This window comes from Lampris incognitus, chromosome 3 (genome assembly GCF_029633865.1).
Source record: "Lampris incognitus isolate fLamInc1 chromosome 3, fLamInc1.hap2, whole genome shotgun sequence".
Lineage (NCBI taxonomy): Eukaryota > Metazoa > Chordata > Actinopteri > Lampriformes > Lampridae > Lampris > Lampris incognitus.
In genome coordinates this window covers 60,523,371-60,546,739 of record NC_079213.1, presented here as the reverse complement: position 1 = coordinate 60,546,739, position 23,369 = coordinate 60,523,371, and the positions used below count along the sequence as shown (strand labels likewise).

The following is a 23,369-nucleotide window of genomic DNA, read 5'->3' as shown; positions in this document are numbered from 1 at the left end:
AAAATACACAAGGAAAAGCCCTCAACAGGAGTCCTGCTCCTCGTCTCAGCCGGGTGGCTCCCGTCTTCCTTGGCTCCTACGCTCGGCAGCCAACACAACTATCGCTTCCTCTCTCACCCCCTGGCGGCTGTCTCTGGCTCCCTTTTATCCTTGGGCTCAGCCTCTGATTGGGGCCAGGTGTGTCGCTCAGTCTCCCTCTCGTTGAGGGGGGGGGTGGGTACAGGTGTGTTTCTGGGCTGTGCTGGGTCGCTGGTCATGGTGCAGAAGCTGGGCTGACACCGGGGTTGTCACAACCCCCACACATCGTCACAACACCTCCACCTTTGAGTCCCCTGTTATTATTTTGTAGCAGTTTGCTTATTTCTGTTTTCCTGCATTAAAATTGCCTTCGGGCTTCTCTGTATTCTGTGTCCGTCTGCCTTTGGGTTTCGCTACACTGGTCTCTGGTCTTCATTCGAGATTCGCAACAGAACGTTGACGCCAGAATGAGCCAAAGCAAACCCGAAGGGCAGGCGGTTGCTCAGACAGCCATAGCCCCTAAGCCCCCCCTATAGCTCTCGAGGCAGTGGTATAGGACCACAGCATTCAACTCCATTCAGAGCTTAGCACTGCCTTCTGCCAGATCACTGGAGAGATCAGTGGGCTCCAGACTAAGTCACGTACCTCGGCGAGCGCCCTTGCATCACTCTGCGCGCAGATCGCTGCTCTGACAGTGGCAGTGTCCAAGATCAGTGATCATCCTGTTGTGATCCCAGTCCAGCTCCAGCTCCCAGTCCCTCCTGGCCTTCCTCCGGTCAACCGTATCATGATTCCTGTGTTGAGCTTAACCTCCCCTGTCCTAAAGCCTTCGGTGGGGAGTTCGAGCAGTGCAGAGGTTTCCTCGGTCAGCGCGAGCTCCTGTTCAAACACCAGCCAGCCAGGTATAGCACGGGGGGGGGGCTAAAGTAGCCCTGGTGATATCCCTGTTAACTGGCAGAGCCCTCAGTTGGGCTATGGCGGCAGTTGGCCATCACAAACCGTTCTCCACCGACTATGATGCCTTCCGCTGCAAAATCCGTTTAGTGTTCGATCGCCCAGCAGACGGGGAGGACAAAGCTAGCCGCCTCCATTCTATCGAGCAGGGAGCTAGGTCAGCAGCAGACTACACCCTGGAGGTTAGGATAATGGCGGCTAACAGTGGGTGGGATGACACGGCGCTTAAAAGCGCGTACATGAGGGGGTTCAGCGATTCCATCAAGGATCTCATTGTTAGAGACTGGCCTTCTTCCTTCAACGAGCTCGTCAACCTCGCTCTCCACAGATGGACGAACGGTTGCGGGAGTGACGTCTGGAGCGCGCTCAACGCGCTGGAGCCTCCCATAGACCTACCCCCCGCCCGTACTACCAGCGGGTCCCCTGTTCCAGCGTCCTGCAGCCACTTTCCGCCCTCTCAGTACCCTATGCAACCCCCGGCATCATCTGTACCCTGGTTTGAGGGGGAGCCTATGCAGTTGGGTCGGTCACGGCTTTCTCTGGAGGAGCGGGAGCAGAGGATGCGTGACCGACTCTTCCTCTACTGTGGGAAGTCGGGCCAGTACATCAGAGCCTGCCCAACTCGCCCCAAAAAACTAAACTCACTAGTGTGTGTGTGGGGGAGGGAGTTGTCTTAGTGAACTTGACCACCCTGCCCCAGTCCAAAGAAGAGCACAACCGGTTGTTTCCTGCCACTCTCACCTGGGATAAGGAATGACTTTCTATCAGCGCACTGTTAGATTCGGGGGTGGACGAGTGTTTGATTGACATCTCGCTGGCCCGGGAAGCTGGCATTCCACTCGTCCCCTCACAGCCCAAGCCTTAGACGGTCGTTCACTCAGTAGGATTATGCAAAGCACAGCTTCTCTCACGCTCACTATTTCAGGTAATCACATAGAGACTGCGCGTTTTTTGGTCTTGCACGCCCCTGGAGCACCCTTAGCGTTAGGTAGACCGTGGTTGGAGAGGCACGATCCCCACATCTCATGGTCAACTGGGCGGATATTGGGTTGGAGCATTGCGTGTCATGTCAACTGCCTTCGCTTCGCTCTCTCTCCGTCCTAAGGGCCCAAGCCCCATGCTCTCTCCCCCAGATTTGACTGGTGTACCCTCTGTTTATCACGATGTAGCTCCCGTGTTTAGCAAAGGCAGTGCACGTTCACGTCCCCCTCACCGTTCCTGTGATTACGCCATAGACCTCCTTCCCAGGGCTGCCCTTCCCACCGGTCGGTTATATAACCCCTCGGTCCCGGAGAAGGAGTCTATGCGCAATTATATCACAGAGTCCCTGGCCTCAGGAATCATAAGGCCCTCATCGTCCCTGGTTGCAGCGGGCTTCTTTTTTGTGGTGAAGAAGGATGGTAGCCTGAGGCCCTGTATTGATTATCGTCAGTTAAATGACATCACTGCTAAAAATAAGTATCCACTTCCCCTTATAAGTTCCACTTTCGGGCCACTCACTCACGCCACGGTGTTCACTAAGTTAGACCTACGCGCAGTGCGTACCATTTGGTGCGTATTCGGGAGGGTGACGAATGGAAGATGACCTTCAAAACTCACCTAGGGCATTTCGAGTACCTTGTCATGCCCTTTGGCCTCACCAACATCCTGGCTGTCTTCCAAGCGCTGGTCCCGTGTTACGTGTTGCGGGACATGCTTAACACGTTTGTGGTGGTGTACCTGGATGACATCCTCGTGTTCTCCAGGACAGAGGAGGAACACCACCAGCACATCTGCCTGGTCCTCCAACAGCTACTGGAGAAAAGACTGTTCGTGAAGGCCGAGAAGTGCGTGTTCCACTCCACCTCCGTTGAATTTCTCGGCCACATCGTGGAGAAGGGACGCACCCGCACCGACCCCAGGACGATCCGAGCGGTGGAGGAGTGGGCACGGCCTACCGACAGGACGCAACTCAGGCGCTTCCTATGGTCCGCCAGTTTTTGTTGGTGCTTCGACAGGGGTTTCAGCTGAGTGGCTGCCCCCCTCACTGCACTAACCTCCACCCTCCGCCCCTTCTCCTGGACCCCGGAGGCGGGGGCTGCCTTCTTGGCCTTGAAGGGACTGTTTACGATGGCTCCAGTGCTCACTCACCCAGCCCCATCCAAGCAGTTCATTATGGAGGTGGACACATCGGACAAGGGCATCGGAGCCGTCCTCTCCCAGCGGTCGGAGGAGGACCAGAGTCCACCCATGCGCCTTCCTCTCCTGGCAATTCAGCCCAGCGGAGAGGAATTATGACATCGGCAACAGGGAGTTGCTGGCAGTCCATGTAGCCCTGAAGGAGTGGAGACACTGGCTGGAGGAAGCGAAGCAGCCGTTGTGTGGTCAGGCCACAAGAATCTGACCTACATGCGAACAGTGAAGAGGCTTAACCCCTGGCAGGCGCGCTGGGCTCTCTTTTTTTCAGCTGGTTTGACTTCACCCTCACCTGCCACCCGGGTTCCAAGAAAGTCGGGGCAGATGCCCTCTCCCGTCTGTTTCCAGAGGGGTCCCCTGACGCACCGGACACCCTTGACACCATCCTTCCCCCAGCCCGGGTGCGTGTTTGTGGACCGTAGGATGGTTAGGGCAGAGGCTGCAATTCCGCTATTTGGCAGCAGGGGGAGTGTCCCCAGAATGTCTGCGTACTGAAATGTGACGTAGGCTTCACGCCACTCTGTAGACAGACAGCTGTCATTCTAGCCAAATATTTCGGTGGACTTATCGCTGAATTCAAGCAGATGTAACGTATATTGTAACGTATATTAAACTAACGTTAGTTAAACACACTTCTGTGATGTGTGTGTGTTATTCATTCTGTTTTCACGCGTGTGTGATGGTTAGTCTTTGAGCTGCTAGTGTAGCTATTCTAGCGCTAGCCCTGGCTAGCTTAACTCCATAGCATAGGCTACGTTACTCATTCGTGTATTAGATATCATGTATTCATTGCCGATTTGCAAGATCCAACTGATCTTGGCCCAGTAGACTTTAGGTGAAGTACTGCATTAGGTAGGCCTTCATATTCATGTGCATCTCCCATGCTAAAGGCCTGTTCAGCTCAGTCATTTACCAAGTATTATTGACAGTCCCCCTCCTAACAACCTGTGACACTACTGACGCATAGTAGCCTACGGAGCCTGTGTACAAAGCAGTGTGTAGCATGTGGAATGTGTAGCTATTTCTGTCTTCGAAGTCGAATAAGCGCCTCACATCTGCAAGGCACGGAGTAGCCTAAGGGAGAGGTTTACTGGTGAATGAGGGGATGGGTGAACTCACTGTTTTTTGTTTTCCGTCTTCTGTTTGAGAGTGTCTGGGGATGCTGAGATGACAAGCTGGGAGAAATACAACTGAAGGAAGCTGCTATAAACTGGCCTGGAAAACTGCATTACACAACCATGTATAGGCTGTTTATTTTGCACTGCTTTCTCTTTAGCTGCTGCACACCTGAGATTAATCACTTAGGACCCTGAGTTAGCTGAACTGGAACATCCTGTTTCCACAATAAAACAACACAGATAAAGACAATAAAACAAGACATTTCAACAATAGTAACAGTCATTTAATTTAATCAATTATTTTTACATTTTACAAAATTTGCTTTTGAAACTGTCACATAAATGTAAACTGATCAGCAACACACACACACACACTGTTTTAATATATTCACATACGAAATACAAGTAAATGTAACTTTGTCCAAATCACCTGTAACTTTATAATCCTGTGTATCTTCTACATTATGGAAACAGACAAGCCATAGGAAACAAAAAAGTGTGTTGGCCTTAAAAATAGTGTGTTGGCCGAAACTCTGAAACCTTCACAATATGAACTAAGGGACAGCTTTATGTTAAACACTGCAATCCAAGAATCAAAAGAGTGGAACATTTACGAAAACAAGAAAAAAACAATGAAGGTATTCATTGTAACACAGCGAGCCATTGATTGACAGATCTCTATGTGCAAACTCCTCAGAGGCTGGCTAAGTAGGCCTACTAACCAAGCTGGTTAGAATACGCACCCCAGCTACTGGGACTGGTGTGTGGCACACCTAAATAAAGTGTGTAACACACCTGGTTAATCACTTGATCCAATAGTATGGGACAGGAAATAAAAATGCTCTACAAACTTCAGGAAGTGTTGGAGCATGCCATCACCATGATAATAGCCTATTGCAATAGACTAGGTGCATGTTTGTAGTTCAGATCCAGTACTTCCTTGAGGAAGTACACACATGGGTTTCCTGTTGAAACACAATTGGATGAAGTCATGTGTGCAGCAGCTAAAGAGAAAGCGGTGCAAAATAAACAGCCTATACGTGGTTGTGTAATGCAGTTTTCCAGGCCAGTTTATAGCAGCTTCCTTCAGTTGTATTTCTCCCAGCTTGTCATCTCAGCATCCCCAGACACTCTCAAACAGAAGATGGAAAACAAAAAACAGTGGGTTCACCCATCCCCTCATTCACCTGTAAACCTCTCCCTTAGGCTACTCCGTGCCTTGCAGATGTGAGGCGCTTATTCGACTTTGAAGACAGAAATAGCTACATATTCAATAGGCTACACACTGCTTTGTACACAATATGTATAGGCTACTATGTGTCAGTAGTGTCACAGGTTGTTAGGAGGGGGACTGTCAATAATACTTGGTAAATGACTGAGCAGAACAGGCCTTTAGCCTGGGAGATGCACATGAATATGAAGGCCTTCCTAATGCAATACTTCGCCTAAAGTCTACTGGGCCAAGATCAGTTGGATCTTGCAAATTGGCAATGAATACATGAAATCTAATACACGAATGAGTAACGTAGCCTATGCTATGGAGCTAAGCTAGCCAGGGCTAGCGCTAGAATAGCTACACTAGCAGCTCAAAGACTAAACATCACACACGCGTCAAAACAGAGTGAATAACACACACACATCACAGAAATGTGTTTAACTAACGTTAGTTTAATATACGTTACAATATATGTTACATCTGCTTGAATTCAGCGATAAGTCCACTGAAATATTTGGCTAGAATGACAGCTGTCTGTCTACAGAGTGGCGTGAAGCCTACGTCACATTTCAGTACGCGGACATTCTGGGGACACTCCCCCTGCTGCCAAATAGCGGAATTGCAGCCTCTGCCCTAACCATCCTACGGTCCACAAACACGCAGCCCACGTGGTGGGTGCCGTCACGTGGGCTATTGAATTGGTTGTGAGAAGAGCTCAGCGCACCCAGCCCGACCCAGGCAATGGACCCCAGCATCGCCTGTTTGTGCTGTCCACCGTCCGGTCCCAGGTGCTGGAGTGGGGGCACTCCAGCCGGTTCGCCTGTCATCCCGGCGTCCACCGGATGGTGGCCTTCATCCGCAGTCACCTCTGGTTTCTGGTGGCCCACTATGGAGGCAGACATGAAAGAGTTCGTGGCTGCCTGCGACACCTGTGCCCGCAGTAAGGCTACCCATCGTCAGCCGGTGGGTCTCCTACGCCCCCTTCCTGTCCCCAGTCGACCTTGGTAACACAGGTAATGATACTATCTTGACCATTGTTGACTGGTTCTCTAAGGCTGTCCATTTTGTCACCCTTCCCAAGCTCCACTCTGCAGCTGAGACGGCGGACCTCCTCGTCTCCCATGTTATCCATCCCCATGGGATCCCTCGGGACATTGTCTCTGTCCCAAGTTCACTTCCAAGGTGTGGCAGGCCTTCTGTAAGGGGATTGGGGCCATGGTCAGTCTCTCTTCCAGATGCCACCCCCAGACCAATGGGCAGGCGGAGTGGGCCAACCAAGCCCTGGAGGCGGCCTTGCGTTGCGTCACCACCAGCAACCCCGCCTCCTGGAGCAAGCACCTACCCTGGGTGGAGTATTCCCTGAACACCATGGAGAGTTCTGCTACCAGTTGGTCCCCCTTTGAGTGTTCCTTCAGTTACCAACCCCCTTTGTTTCCCTGTCAGGAGTTGGAGGTGGCGGTTCTGTGCACCAGGGCCCATCTCTGCCGGTGCCATCGCGTCTAAAAGACCGCCCGGGCCGCATTGTTGCGGGCCACAGAGCGGTCCCGGCGCGGCGCCAACCGGCGGAGAGTGCCAGCCCCGGCCTATCGTCCTGGCCAGAGGGTGTGGCTACTGGCCCGGGACCTGCCCCTCCCGACTCTCTCCTTCCCCCTGCCTCACTCAAGAGCCATCCTGTGTTTCACGTCTCTCACCTCAACCCGGTAGCCTCCAGCCCCCTGTCTCCCCTTGTCCGAGCTCCTCCGCCTCCCAGGGTCCTCGACGGTGGCAATTTGGTCTGGGACGTCAACCAACTGCTCGCCGTTCGCTACCAGGGCCAGGGTTACCAATACATGGTGGACTGGGTTGGTTATGGGCCCGAGGACCGCAGCTGGGTGGCCCGATCCTACCTGGCCAACCCCGCACTCCTGGAAGAGTTCCATCAGGCCCAACCCGATGCCATCAGATGAACGCCCGTTGTCTCCCGTGGGCATGGGGGGGGGGGTCCTGTTGTGGTTTCCCCGCCCTGAGCTGCCTCACCGGCACGGTCAAGCCACTCCTCCAGCTCGGACGCGCCGGGAACATCCGAGAGCTCGGTTCGCGCTCTGAGGAGACAGGCGCTGCACTGCACCAGGCGTTTGCCATCATCCATCAGGCACACCTGCGGCAATCAGGCCCTCTACAAGAAGTCTCCCAGAACACCTCTTTGTGCTTCGACGTACTGAACCCTGCGGCAAAAGCTCTGACAAGCCTATTCCTGTGATTCCTGTTAACCCTTTTCTCTTGCCTATTCCCACGCTGTTGTTTTGTTTCTCAGTGTGTAACTCCCGTGTTCCTGTTTTCTTCGTCTCGCTGTTTTGCTTCCCTCAAGACCCTCCCTCCGTGACTTCCACGGCTCCCCGCGTCTCCCTCGCTCCTCGTCCCCAGTGACCATCACGTTTCCCCGGCCCCCTCTCGCGATCTCCCTCCGCGTCTCTCTCTCTGGACCCCTCCCTTCGGACTTGACTCCCTGGATCACGGACTCGGACTGCCTCGGACAACCCCTCGCTCAGTGGATTTTGACAGTGGTAGCCAGGCGCACGCACATCGTCACAACACCCCCACCTTTGATCCCCCTGTTATTAGTTTGTGGCAGTTTGCTTATTTTTGTTTTCCTGCATGAAAATTGCCTTCGGGCTTCTCTGTGCTCTGGCCGTCTGCCTTTGGGTTTCGCTGCACTGGTCTCTGGTCTTCATTCGAGATTCCCAACAATGTTATTTACACGTGTTTTATCATTATTATTTTATTCCTTAACCCTCAAGCTCATTATTATTATTTTATGTTATTGTTATTTGACACTCAAGGTCACCTGCCATCAAATACAATAAAACAAATCAGTAAAAATATTAGTGCAATTGACAAAACACACAATAAGCAACAGAGCATACATTAGCAGCAGTTATAAAAAGTATACATTATGTGTACATTATATCACCTATAGTATATGACATTACACAGCTGTAGATATATACGGCTGAACATTAATACTGGATTATCCTTTACTTCATTGGTGTTGTATCGGGATGAAACTGGAATATTGTCATATTGTAGTACACCATGTTGTCTAAATTAATGATAACGAGAATCTATCTAGAATTTCTCAGAAAATGAGTTGTTATATTTGAGGGAGTGGTACACAACGAGGGCTCCGCCTCGGGACTCTATAGTTCTGCTGGGCGACTTCAACGCTCATGTGGGCAACGATGGAGAAACCTGGAGGGGTGTGATTGGGAGAAACAGCCTCCCCGATCTGAACCCGAGCGGTGCCTTGTTATTGGACTTCTGTGCGAGTCATGGTTTGGCAATAACAAACACCATGTTCGAACATAAGATGGTTCATAAGTGTACTTGGTACCAGACCACCTTAGGCCGAAGGTCGGTGGTAGACTTTGTGGTCGTATCATCAGATCTGCGGCCTTATGTTTTGGACACTCGGGGGAAGAAGGAGCTGAGCTATCAACTGATCACCACCTGGTGGTGAGTTGGATCAGACTGGCAAACCCAAAAGTGTAGTGAGGGTGAACTGGGAGCATCTGGCGGAGGCTCCTGTCCGTGAGGTCGGACATCCGGAGGGAGCTTGGAGTAGAGCCACTTCTCCTTTGCGTCGAAAGGAGCCAGTTGAGGTGGTTTGGGCATCTGATTAGGAGGCCTCCTGGGCGCCTTCCTTTGGTGGTTTACCAGGCACGGCCAAGTGGGAGAAGATCCCGAGGTAGACCGAGGACTCGCTGGAGGCACTACATGTCCAATTTGGCCTGGGAACGACTTGGGATCCCCCAGGAGGAGCTGGAGGGCGTTGCTGGGGAGAGGGACATCTGGTGTGCCTACCTAGCTTGCTGCCACCGCGACCCGACCCCGGAGAAGCAGCTGATGATGAATGAATGAATGAATGAATGAATGTTACACAACGAACCAACAGTAGTTTTCATACAACTACTAAGTGTACCAAATGTAAAAGGTACGCATGGCAGTATAGCCTGGACGGGATTACGCGTTTGGTCGCGTGCGCGCACATGCACTTGTGTGGGAGGGTTTTGTGTGTGTGTGTGTGTGTGTGTGTGTGTGTGTGTGTGTGTGTGTGTGTGTGTGTGTGTGTGTGTGTGTGTCTCCACGGCTATTTTCTCAAACTACAGGACCTATCAGCCTATTTCTTTTTGTGCAGTTATGAATGTACGATGAAGAACCTCCCGTCGTTGTGTTTATTAAAAAACATAGATAAACGTTTGTTCTCGCTACCGCCGCTCCCTCTCTTCATTCACTCTCTAGCTCGCTCAACCAGCGTGCTCTCCGTTGCTGCCCGCTCTGAGTCAACCCTGCGCATGCGCGACACACATCTATGGTTGAGTCAGATCGGGCAGAGACCGCATCAAAACCAAAGCATTCAGTATTCGGGTGTGAGTCTTGAAAGTAAACGAGAAGTCCGTCGTGTTTCGCAAGCCAGCAAATCACTCACTTGATCTCAGCACAGGAGAACTGGAGGAACTGGATGAACCAAAAATAGTTCACCTCCTTCACCTCGCCGTCACACGGAAGTGCCACAGTCTCCAATGTTTAAACTCTGCTATAAAAATACAATTTCAAGAGTAGGATTAATCAGTCACAGTTGGAAACCATCTCAGTAGCTACAATAAAACATGTCCCATGGCTGAGCTGTTTTCCTACAGCAGTTTTATGATTGGATTGAAAGTCAATCATTCCCCGAGCAGCCATTCACCTTGCTGCAGTTTACATCATGAAAACACCGCGGTTAAACACATCTGAAGTCTTTTAATAAGGGCTTTGAAACTATGATAGCCTGTCGTTTAATGTGTCATTTCAAGTCAGATTTGGTCGATGTCATGCGAGGGTCGTCTAGGATGCTGCACATCCTCAGACTGACAGGCAAACCGTTTTATTAGGTAGATTTTTTTAGCTTGAGTGTTGCATATTAACAACTTATTGTTCAATCTTTCTCGTTCCGTCGACTTGGGCGCTGTGCAAAAGTCTTACAATGGCAGGAAAAGACTGGTTTTTCAGTCTGTGTGTGCATGTATTTCCCTTCTCCCGGAAGGTGGAAAAAAGCTGATTTATACTGATTTCCCCACAGGCGCTAGAGGTCAACAAAAGACTCAACTGCTGCACAGAAATTTTGTTGGAGAGTTTTGAGCAGCTGAAAACTCTCGGTTCCAATAAAGATGGTCTCTTGTATGGAGTCCCTGTCAGCATCAAGGAAAATATTGGATACAAGGTAATTTATATTCATGTGTCATCAACTGTTAAAGCATGGCCTTCAAAGTGCTCAAGAACTTCCCCCCACTGGGGCTAAAGATGTGATGCGTGTGCTTGTGATACTGCATAATATCCAGTGCACAGAGCAAGTTCATTTCTCTTAAGTCCCCTTAGTACATTACCTCTTTGATTTGGAAGTTATTCTATGCATGTTTGTTTTACATGTTTGTTTACTTTTTTTTGTGCTCAGGATCACGATTCTTCATGTGGTCTGAACTGGAAGTTGGACCAGCCTGCCTCTGAGGACAGTGTGATTGTCGAAGTTCTAAAAAGACAAGGGGCTATTCCATTTGTGAAAACAAATATACCTCAAGCCTTACTGAAGTAATTAACTGCTGAAAAGGTTTATTGCATAATGACACTGTTAGGACTGTGGATGGATGCTACATGGGTCATGCCGCCCTAGAGTTTTGAGTTAACACAAGGCAAAATATATTCAAGCCGGAGTTTATTTGACAGCAAAGTAAACTGCACATGCTGGGATTTGTCCTGGTGGGGTGCTTGACGTAAAGACACAAGGGCACGGACACCAGTGCTTTGAAGCAGGAAAAAAATGAAGAACATCTAACATTGGTTATGAAGAGGGTCTATGCTCCTAAGAATGTTATAGCATCCAAATATTTAGCTAACATCGGGTGGTAAAGATCTTTCTGAAAACAGTGCAAGTAAGTACGAACTGAAGGCTAATTTATGCTCCCTTCGCGTACGAAAATAAATATGTCCGTTTCAAACGATGTAACCGTCACTGCCCACATACTTCCATGCGTCCTTTACGTTGGCGTGGATGGTAAGCAACGCATCTGCTAACTAGAGGACAGTTCAGTCAGAATCACAGAAAGTTGAACCAGTTCATCTGGACACATTTACTGAGAGAGAAACGTTTCATCGCTCGTCTAAAGCCCTGACACACCATTCTGACACCAATGGCGTATTCGGGGGCAGCCAGGAATCCGCCGCAATCGGGACTCGAATCCGAGTATCCCGCACCATGGGAGACGCCATTAACCAGTCGACTAAAGGATCCGACCCGTTAGCCGAGGGCTAGTGAGTGTACACATCCGTGGTCGTTGCACTACCCGCCCCTCCCCGGGCAGCACGTCCTTGCACTTTAGCATACCATCTCCCTCGTGCCTCTGGGCGCACACGCGTCCGATGGTCTCACCATCCCTTTTCTGACACCAATGGCGAATTCCAGGGGCAGCCAGGAATCCGCCGCAGTCGGGAATCGAACCCGAGCATCCCACACCACGGGAGACACCATTAACCAGTCGACTAAAGGGTCTGACCCGTTAGCCAAGGGCTAGTGAGTCTACACATCCGTAGTCGTTACACTGCCCCCCCCTCCTTCGGGAAGCGCGTTCCCTTTTTCAGCATACCAGCTCCCTCACGCCTCTGAGCACACGTGCTTCCGATGGCCTCACCATCCCACTTCTGACACCAATGTAGCCAGAACCCGGGTCTCCCGCACCACGAGCGACTGCGCTAACCAGTCAACTAAAGGGTCCGACCTGTTAGCCAAGGGCTAGCGAGTCTAGTCATTTATATGAGCGTAACACAAGCTTGCAGAAAATGCACAAACATGGACGAAATGAACAGAGAGTACAGACACAAAGCTCCGCCCGTATCCGTGTACATTATTAATGTTGAGCATAAATGAGGCCTGTGAGTCACAGACATGTAATACCTCTGCATGGCGGTACTCGGCAGTCCAATAATAACATTTAGTGTTGCACTCAGAGGAGACGTATTGCACTGATAAGAAAACGTATAGTAGGTACACGAATGTAAACTGAAGAAACCAGTGAGTGGTACCAGAGTGAGCAGTGTAAAATTGCCATGGTTGAAAATACAATAAAATGGACAGTATACAAGTTTAGTAAAATAATAGATACTAACTGCACGGTGTTAACAATACTAGGCGTTGCATTTGTTGTTAAAAGTGCTAATTAGCCACAGCTTGAAAATGGTTTCATATTGTTTTTGATTCATCACAGCGCAATGCCAGCAGGTATTTGCAGATTGTGCTCCACATGGCATTCATGTCTTTTCTTGGTCTACTTTGCCCCCGTCAACAGTTACGACTGCAGCAACCCCATCTATGGGCAAACTTTGAACCCACACAACCTCAACAAGACCTGCGGGGGTTCGTCAGGCGGCGAGGGGGCGCTGATTGGGGGAGGAGGCTCGGTGCTCGGCATAGGCACCGATATCGCTGGCAGTATACGTATTCCTTCCTCCTTCTGTGGCATCTGTGGGATCAAGCCCACAGCAGCTAGGCTGAGGTAGGTGTACCAACTCCCCTTGAGAGTCACACTTTGTTCTTTTTCTTTAACTCTTGTCATAATCCTGGACTCAATTTAAGCAGGCTGACACAATAACATCACATTTACAGTGGCATTTACATTTAACTTTACTATACTAGAAGTTACAACTGTAATTCTGGTTTGTAATTCTGGTTGATGTCTAGTTTTTGCTATTGTCTCACTCAGTGTAAGAGGCGTAGCTGGTGGCTGTCCTGGTCAAAAGTCTGGTAAGTTTTTATTTATATATAAATTTGTAGAAACTTAGTTTTCTGCAGATTAGGATAAAGAAGACATAAGGGAGACCGAGATGAGGTCAGGCAATCTGGGAGTGAGATGGAGAAATAGTCAACTTTGTCGAAGACCTTTGTGTGAAAATGATCCAAAATACTGAGTACCGATCAACAAAATTCTACCATGATGTCGACATTACTCTTAGGATGAGTTTCCCTGTTAAAGTTCACATTTTTACATTTAGTAAGTAGTAGTGTATTTAGTGAGCGTGTGAACATCGAAGGAACTTGACTTGCTGGGTGGTTCAAATTAAAGCGTAACTAAACCCTTGTCCATTTTAGTGAGTGTGCTGATATCAACAGGTTGAAACCATGTAAATGTGGGCGTCCAGGTAGCATAGCGGTCTATTCCGTTTCCTACCAACACGGGGATCACCAGTTCGAATCCCCGTGTTACCTCCGGCTTGGTCGGGCGTCCCTACAGACACAGTTGGCCGTGTCTGCGGGTTGGAAGCCAGATGTGTCCTGGTCACTGCACTAGCGCCTCCTCTGGTCGGTCGGGGCGCCTGTTCGGGGGGGAAAGGGGAACTGGGGGGAATAGCGTGATCCTCCCACGCGCTACGTCCCCCTGGTGAAACTCCTCACTGTCAGGTGAAAAGAAGTGGCTGGCAATTCCACATGTATCGGAGGAGGCATGTGGTAGTCTGCAGCCCTCCCCGGATCGGCAGAGGGGGTGCAGCAGCAATTGCGACAGCTCGGAAGATTGTGGTAATTGGCCAAATACAATTTGGGAGAAAAAGGAGGAAAAATTATAAAGAAAACAACAAAACAAAACAAAACAAAACAAAAACACGTAAATGTGACAACATAGCAGGCTGGTCTGGGTACTCTGTGGTGTAGGCATAGCAGGGTCAACATAGCTGCAGCTAATAACATTAACAGCAGCTCTGTTGGATGTAGGTGTGCCAAATAAGCAGCAACAACTAACAACAGTAAGCACCATAGAATAGAGCCACAAGCTAGAATAGAAATAGAGATGGTTTGAAAAGGAAGCCAAAACAAAAGGGACAAAACAGAGTAGAAGCATAAGTATCTGACAACACCGTCAATGACGTTTACAGGCAAAATTAAGATTGAAGTCCCAAGTAGCAAACCAGAGTTGAGTTTTGTAAAAGATTTGATTTCCTTTTTCCTATTACTACAGTACAATCAACAGCCGGGCCAATGGCAAGGGATGTGGACAGCCTGGCTCTCTGCATGCAGGCTCTGTTGTCTGATCACATGTTCTCCCTTGACCCCACTGTTCCACCTGTTCCGTTTAACCTTCAGGTATGTCTTCTAAGAACTGTAAGGAGGTGTCTGGCCACAGCCCCACTGTGTGGAGTGTTTATGTTCTCCTTGTGTTAGCCTAGGTTTCTCCGGGTTCGTCCCACAGTCCAAAGACGTGCATGCTAGGTGACTCGCAGACTCTGATTTTCCCAGAGGTACAACTGATGTGTGAGTGGTTATGTGGTTGAGCCCTGTGGTGAACTAGTGACATGCCCGGTGTATCTCTCTGCCTTCCTCCGAGTGTCTGCTGGAACAGGCACCAGCCCACCATGTGACCATGAACTGGATAATTTGGCTATCAAGAGTGTAAGGACAAATTGATGGTGTGTCTGCTGAAATGATTATTTGTACCCATGATGTTAACTGTTTTGTCAGTCTACCTTACACAAACTGTAGCAATGAAGCAAACAAAGACCAGTCATCAAGAATAAGAGAAGAGGAAGGCAAACTATGAAATAATGTATAACTTTGGGTTCGCGAAGCGAACCCTAGTTATATGAACAACGACAAAATGGCTGAGAGGGTTATTGCATTGTGACATCATCCACAATAGCTCGCTGGAAAAAAGAAAAACGATGGAGGTGCATTCCCCGTGTCAATCCCGGACAATATGGCCCCCTGTGGTCATATGTCCTCCCACCGACCCCGTATTGGCACGCCCACCGGAAGCGCTATTCCTCTTTGTAAATCGAACCATCTCCAACTAAATGAGCACCACACCTGTGGCCCGGGTAGGAGGAGAACGGCTCTATTCTCAGCCATTTTGTCGTTGTTCATATAACTAGGGTTCGCTTCACGAACCCAAAGTTACATTTCACGTACTCCAAAATGACTGAGAGGGTTATTGCATTGAACAACGACAGGATTCGTGCCTCCGTTCCCTAGCCGTCCAATGAACCCTTCAAACCCCTGGTGGGAAGGGGTACGCGTTCTGATGAGAGCATCCTAAGAGGCCTGCTCCAGAACAGCGTCGGCAACCGACCGCACCTTAACGTGCCGGTAATAATGCTGTAAGAAAGTGGTCTCACCACTCCAAACCGCCACCTGGCTGATGACCTCCCAGTCGATACCTGACAACACAGCTATCGACGTAGCAGTCCCTCGGGTAGAATGCGCCTTCAGCTTAGGAGCTGTTTTACCCGCTTTGGTATATGCCTCCGTAATACCATCCACCAGCCAGTGTGCTAGCCTCTGGGTGGAAAGGGCATAACCTGGTTTGCTCACTCTGTAGGTCAACAGCAGCCTGTCAGACCTACGAATATCTGCTGTGCGCCGCATGTAAATGCGTAAAGCCCGTACAGGACACGAGAGGTGCAAGCGTTTCTCATCCCTAGTCACCGGTGACGGATGAAACGCATGTATCACCACCGGGGCCCTACTCATCAGGACAGACACAGTTTTGGGCACGAAGCTGGGGTCTGTAAAGAGCGTGACCATCAGATCACCAGAAAACACCATCCCCTTGATGGTGAGTGCAGTGAGCTCACAACCCCTCGCTGCGGTGGTAAGTGTCAAGAGCACAGCCAGCTTAGCCGAGACATAACGCATGTCTGCCGTAGACAAGGGTTCAAAGGGATCTTTCTCTAGTGCGCGCAGAACAAGGGAAGCATCCCAAGTTTCAGCTCTCGTAAGCTCTTTAGCTGAGAGCTTCTTAGCACCCAACAGGTACTGCGTCATGAGCGGGTGCGTGAAAACCGTGCTACCCTCGATCTTCCCCCCGGAAGAACGTGAGAGCCGATACACAGACCGAGGAGAAAGACCATAGTCTATCACTCCTACAGACCTCCACAAAAGTCAGTATAGGGCCAATCCCTACTGACAAAGGGTCCATGTCGCGTTCAGCGCAAAATTGGTCAAATCGATTCTAGTACCCCTGGTACCTGGAATACGTGGAGTCTTTACGCGCCGCTAAGATGACACGAATCACTTGCGCACTAAGTCCCATAGCTAAGAGCCTGGCTTTGTAAGCATCCACGCCGCTAATCGGGAGCCTCCTATCCAGGGGCCCTCCCGTAGCAGCCCTCCTGCTTGCGTGAGTGCGTCCGCCCACTCCGGGACGTCGAACCGCTCGCCTACTATCCAGGGCACTATTCGCGGAAACCATGGGGTGCTCGGTTCGTACGGGGCCACGAGAACTAACCGACCCCCTGTGCGCTCGAACTTGACCACCAGGTCTAGGAGGCACCTGCGCGGGGGGAATGCATAAAGCATCTCCTCGGGCCATGGATCTAGTCCAAGCGCGTTGACCCCCAACGGCGCTAGGTTGGACGGGAGCATCGAGTACCAACGAGGGCACTTGTAATTGAGTTTCGATGCGAACAGATCCACTTGAGCTACCCCGAACCTCTCCCAGATCATAGCCACTATGGCTGGGTTGAGGCTCCAATTGTCCGCATGCGGGCCGCCTCTCGAGAGGATGTCCGCTGCTTCGTTGTCCTTCCCAGGAACATGAAGCGCCCTGATTGATAGCGCGTTGCTGTTGACCCAAATCCAAATTTGCATGGCCAACTCTCTGCAACGCTTGAACTTCATACCGCCTTAGCGGTTGATGTAGGCCTTGGCCGTCATGCTGTCTGTCATTATCAGTATGTGACGGCCTACGAGATCCTGAGCGAAATGCTGGGTAGCCAGCCAAATCGTCTCCGTCTCGCGCGCGTTGATGTGGACCTTCTCCCCAGACGGCCACACTCCTCGCGCTGTTTTGTAGCCAAGGATGGCCCCCCAACCCGAGAGGGACGCATCCGTATAAATCGTTACCTCGGGTCCCCTGGGGCCCATAGGGACCCCAGACATGTCCACGCAGGCTCTGTTCCAGTGGTCTAGGTCCTGCGCTACCACGCGCGGGACCAGGATAAGATGGTTGTTGTACCGGCGTTCGTTGCCGTATTTCAAGAAGTGAACTGCGAACCACAATTGCAGTCTCCTCATGAACAACAGACCTAAAGGAACAACTTGGTGAGCCGATGCCAGAAGGCCCAGCAGCCTCCTGATCATCCGATAAGTGACATATGTCCCCGGGACGAAATGTGCTAACGTGGTCCTGGTGGAATGCCATCTCTCTTGCGTAAGGGTTGCGCGCATGGATACCGTATCCAAACTCAGACCCAGATACGTTGCCTGGCACGAAGGCCATGGCGCGCTCTTCTTTATGTTGATAGTGAAACCCATGTACTCCATGAATTCCATCAACTCCTGAGTATGGAGTATTGCTTGTTCCGGCGACCGGGCCAACACCAACAGGTCGTCTAGGAACCATGCCAAGCGCATACCTTTGCGCATCAACACTCCGAGCGCTGCTTTCACACACCTTGTGAATGTCAGAGGAGAGAGGCGATATCCGAACGGGAGGCATGTGTACTGGTAACACTGACCCCGGTAACAGAACCGAAGATACTTTCTGTGTCTTTCCGCAATCGGACAATGATAGAAAGCATCTTTTAGGTCGACCGAAGTTAGCCAATCGGACTGTGTCACCATTGACAGCAGAACCGGTGTGCGTAGCATTTTGAAACTGACCTTCTCTACATACTTGTTGAAGAGTTTCAAATCTAGGATTGGGCGCATGCCCCCATCCTTCTTCGGGACCAGAAAGTAACGGCTGTAAAACCCGTCTTCTCTTTCTAGGGGAGGAACCACCGTGATTGCCCCTTTCGAGAGTAACTCTGTGAGTTCGTTGTCTAGGATTTGTGCTTCGGCCACCGACCCCGGTTCCGTATGCACTATTCCCAAGTACGGGGGTACAATACCGTTCTCGAAAAGGATTTGGTGTCCGTGGGCTATCTGATCCAAAACAGAAGCCGACGGGACCAATTCCTTCCACCTGTGTAACATGCGTGACAGAGGTCTCGTTGCCTCCTGTACCTTGCTGTTCAGGTAGCGCGCGTAAGTTGCGCGTAAAGGGTCTGGGGAAGCCCCGCCCACCATGCCCTGCATCCATGGGGGGGCTTCGTCCTTGTAAAGGAGACCCAGATGGGGGAATTGGCGTTTTGAACCTTTCCAAATTACCATTTGACCCATCAGAGAGACTAAACATTGTCGCATCATAGTCCCCTCCCAGGGGCTCATTTGCGCTCATGTCATTATTATCCAATATTTCCAGCAGGGATGTTATTACATTGTTATCATCATCTTTACCTAAAGATTCAGACAGACAATCAGACTTGCGTTTCAAACCTTTTAAAACGCAATCACCATCATCACCAACATAAAAACTTTTATTCACATTCACAACCTTTGGAATAGAACAAGTAGACTGTGCATCAGAAACCAAAATAAAAGGCGCAGTGTTAGGCCCTGTGCACGCTGTGTCCCCTGAACAAGCGTCTATATCGCCGGAGACGGCTCTGGAATCAGTCTGTTGGTGTGGGTCGTAACATCCTGGCAGCTCCCTTCTTGGAAGTGTCTGTGCTGTCCGGCTTGGCCGCCTTGGCCGCTGGATCTGTGGAAGACTGGGAGTTTGGACGTGAGCCCTGTCCACGCCCACGCCCCACTTTACCACCTCTTTTTGGATAAGTCTCTCTCCATTTCTGCTTGCGCGCAGGCTTGTCCCCCTGCCCTGTGCCCACCGCGGGCTTAGGGGTAGGCGGGTTCTTCATCATCGGGAGAAGCTCCTTGTGCAAGGTTTCGCGCTCGGCCTGGGCGGCCTTGTATTTGCTGATAATGTCCGGGGTCGTTCCAAACAGGCCCTGGTTCCCTGCGCAGGAGTGGGCCATCCACTCCTTGCAGAATTCCTCTTTTACCCCGGCTGTCTCTAGCCAGAGACGTCTGCGCGAAAGGGTGGAGGCAGCTGCGCTAGAACCGCACTCTAGAGCGATGGAATACAGCAGCGATCCCAGGGAGTCAGCTATGCGTTCCATTTCCAAGATGTACTCACAACCTGCTTCGCTGGCCACTACGTCACCGAACTCGGCCCCGTCGATACCTGCTGTAGCGATGGCGGCTTTGCTTTGCTCGACGTTTGATAGGCTGCAGAGCTTGCGCATGTACGCTGTTATCATCCCAGCCGTTAAGACGAGTCCAGCTGCGCGTGTACTGGCGTGCCATGCATCACACGCGTAACGAGCCACCTGTTGGCCCCACTGCGAAGGGTGTTTGGGAGTATCGCGAGACCCCACCTTGGTGTTAGGGTTGAACGATAAAACGTCCCTCTCTGGTTGCGGAATTTTCCAGTCTTTGTAGTTGAGGTTACTAACCTCGACTGCTAAGACGTCAACCCCCTTCTGACTGAACTTTGAGGACGATTTAAGTAGCGGATCCGCCTCCGCCTGCTTAAACGCTCGTTCGATGTGAGGATAAGGTGGTAGAGTGGAGTCCCTGACCGTCTCTGCCATTCGTGGAAAATCGGCTACCACCGGATCTTGAGGATTGCCCGGCTCGGTAACGATGTCGGCAGACTTGACCGCTTGCGCGAACAGATCGCAGAAACTGGCGAGGAATGTTTCGGACCCACGTTGCATGGCGTCGCCATCTTTGTTTGGTTGAGACGAACTTTGCTGGTCGTCTTCCACGCCGTGATGGTCTACTTCCTCAGGCAGTGAATCCTCGGGTTCCGCACCCGCTGAATAACATGCCACGGATTCACCAGGGAGAGATAGGATCTCATTGATCCAGTCCTCTCTAACTATCCCGGATGGTGGGATAGCCTCTGGCTCCGGAGGGATGCTAATGCTAGCCCCCGTCCCGTGACTGTAGCTAGGAAGCATCGGAGGGATGTTGCTAGCCTCCGCCCCATGGCTATAGCTAGGTAGCACCATGCTAGCCGCCTCGTTAGCAGGTGCTAACGAGGCGGCTCTCCCTCTCAGCCATTTTGGAGTACGTGAAATGTAACGATAAATGTTACTTGTTTTACAGTTCACAAAAACAGTGCTTTTCCATTACATTATCCAAACCGCTTATCCTGCTGTCAGGGTCGCAGGGATGCTGGAGCCTATCCCAGCAGTCATTGGGCAGCAGGTGGGGAGACACCCTGGACAGGCTGCCATGCCATCCCAGGGCCCACACACACACACACACACAGACACACACACACACCTAGGGACAATTCACCTGACCTACATGTCTTTGGACTGTGGGAGGAAACTGGAGCACGCAGAGGAAACCCACACAGACACGGGGAGAACACGCAAACTCCACACAGAGGACGACCTATGTCCTGTGTGTTACAGTGCTTTTCATGAAATGAAACAGAGCCAGAAAAAAATATAGTAAAGTATATGCCTACAGCAGAATGTCCTTCACGAAGCTACAAATGTCATGGTTATACAGTAGTGGGATGTTTATATAGCAAATGTAAACACTATTACAATTACCCTAGATGCTGTATCAATAAAGTTATTATTAGTCCAAGATTTGCAATATTAGCAGAAGCAGATAAAGTAAGCAAACAGCTGATACGATTAAATATCTCAAAGCTACAGCATAATGCCTTCATGATGAGGGACCAACCAGTGCGTAGTTGAGATAGTTTGGACCTGTAACGGTAGGGCAAGGCAAATTTATTTGTATAGCACATTTCAGCAAGACAATTCAAAGTGCTTTAAATAAATCACAAAAGGCATCAAGAAAAGGAAAAGACATTTAAATACAATTAGACAGAAAAAAGATACAGTTAAAAGATGGACAAAATAAGCTAAGACGGATAAAACATGAGAGTAAAAGTTACAGTGCAGTGTAAGATCTTAAAAGTTGATTTAAGAAAAGGCAGCAGCAATCAGAAAAGTCTTCAGCCTTGATTTAAAAGAACAGAATTGCAGCAGACCTGCAGGTTTCTGGGAATTTGTTCTAGATATGTGATGCATAAAAACGCAAAGCTGCCTCTCCATGTTTAGTTTTGACTTTGGGGACAGAAAGCAGACCTGTCTGAGGTCTGGATGGTTCATAATGTAGCAGAAGATCTCTCATCTCATCTCATCTCATCTCATCTCATCTCATCTCATCTCATCTCATGTCATCATCAGCCGCTTCTCCGGGGTCGGGTCGTGGTGGCAGCAAGCTAAGTAGGGCACTCCAGACGTCCCTCTCCCCAGCAACTCCCTCCAGCTCCTCCTGGGGGATCCCAAGTCGTTCCCAGGCCAGATTGGACAGGTAGTCCCTCCAGCGAGCTCTGGGTCTACCCCAGGGTCTCCTCCCAGTCGGACATGCCCGGAAAACCTCCAAAGGAAGGTGTCCAGGAGGCATCTTAATCAGATACCCGAACCACCAACTGGCTCCTTTCGATGCGAAAGAGCAGGGGCTCTACTCCGCGCTCCCTCTGGATGTCCAAGCTCCTCATCCTATCTCTAAGGCTGAGCTCAGACACCCTACGGAGGAAACTCATTTCAGCCGCTTGTATCCATGACCTCACCCTTTCAGTCACTACCCAAAGCTCATGACCGTAGGTGAGGGTTGGAATGAAGATTGACTGGTAAATTGAGAGCTTTGTCTTCTGGCTCAGCTCCTTCTCCACCACAACGGTCCGGTACAACGTCCGCATTATTACTGATGCTGCACCAATCTGCCTGTCGATCTCCCGCTCCATCCTACCCTCACTCGTGAACAAGACCCCGAGATACTTGAACTCCTTCACTTGAGGTAACAACTCATCCCCAACACAGACAGAGCAATCCACCATTTTCCGGTAGAGAACAAAGGCCTAAACCTTGGAGGTGCTGACTCTCATCCCGACCATTTCAAACTCAGCTGCAAACCGCCCCAGTGCGTGCTGGAGGTCGCGTTCTGCTGAAGCCAACAAAATCACATCATCTGTGAGGAGCAGAGACGCAATTCTGAGGTTCCCAAAACGGGCACACTCCTCACCTTGGCTGTGTCTTGAGATCCTGTCCATGAATATCACAAACAGAATCGGACACAAGGGACAACCTTGGCGGAGTCCGACACCCACTGAAAATGTGTTTGACTTTGTGCCGAGAATACAGACACAGCTCCCACTTTGGTTATACAAGGACCGGATGGTGGTTATACAAGGACCGGATGGCTTGTAGCAACTGCCCCGGTACCCCAGTAACTCCCACAGAGTGCCCCGGGGTACATGGTTGTAAGCCTTCTCCAAGTCCACAAAACACTGGCTGGTCAAACTCCCATGCCTCCCTCAGCACTTCTGCAAGGGTAAAGAGTTGGTTTATTGTTCCACGGCCAGGACAGAATGTGCATTTTTCCTCCTGGATCTGAGGTTTGACAATCGGTCAGAGCCTCCTTTTTAGCACCCTAGAGTAGACTTTCAGTGTGATGCCCCGATAATTGGAGCACACCCTCCCTTCATAATGTAGCAGAAGATCAGAAATGTATTTTGGCCCTAAACCGTTCAAATTTATAAAACAATTGCAGTATTTTAAGATAAATTCTTTGACGGACAGGGAGCCAGTGTAAAGACCTCAGAACTGGAGTGATGTGATCCACTAATTTGGTTTTAGTAAGGACTCGAGCAGTGTTCTCAATCAGCTGCAGCTGTTTGATCGATGTTTTAGAGAGACCTGTAAAGATGGCATTACGGTAGTCGAGTTGACTGAAAATAAATGCAGGGACAAGTTTTTCCAAATCTTGCTGAGACATAAGTCCTTTAATTCTTGATATATTTTTCAGGTGATAGTAGGCTGACTTCATAACTATCTTAATGTGGCTATTGAAGTTCAGTTCTTAATCCACGACTACACTGCAATTTCTGGCTTGGTTTGTGGTTTTTAACATTGCCGATTCTAGCTGAGTGTTGCACTTTTAATTAGTCTTCCTTATATAATTACTTAAGTTTTAT

General features: G+C 50.1%; 1 protein-coding gene across 1 annotated transcript in view; it reads left to right on the top strand.

Moving 5' to 3' along the window:
* The window catches only part of LOC130110511 (fatty-acid amide hydrolase 1), an 87,725-nt gene that overhangs the window by 3,585 nt on the left and 60,771 nt on the right, over positions 1 to 23,369 (top strand). The window contains exons 3-7 of the mRNA XM_056277628.1: positions 10,580 to 10,720; positions 10,952 to 11,085; positions 12,837 to 13,043; positions 13,251 to 13,291; positions 14,499 to 14,623. Of these exons, the coding sequence (XP_056133603.1) occupies positions 10,580 to 10,720; positions 10,952 to 11,085; positions 12,837 to 13,043; positions 13,251 to 13,291; positions 14,499 to 14,623 (648 nt within the window). The remainder of the gene's footprint in view (positions 1 to 10,579; positions 10,721 to 10,951; positions 11,086 to 12,836; positions 13,044 to 13,250; positions 13,292 to 14,498; positions 14,624 to 23,369) is intronic.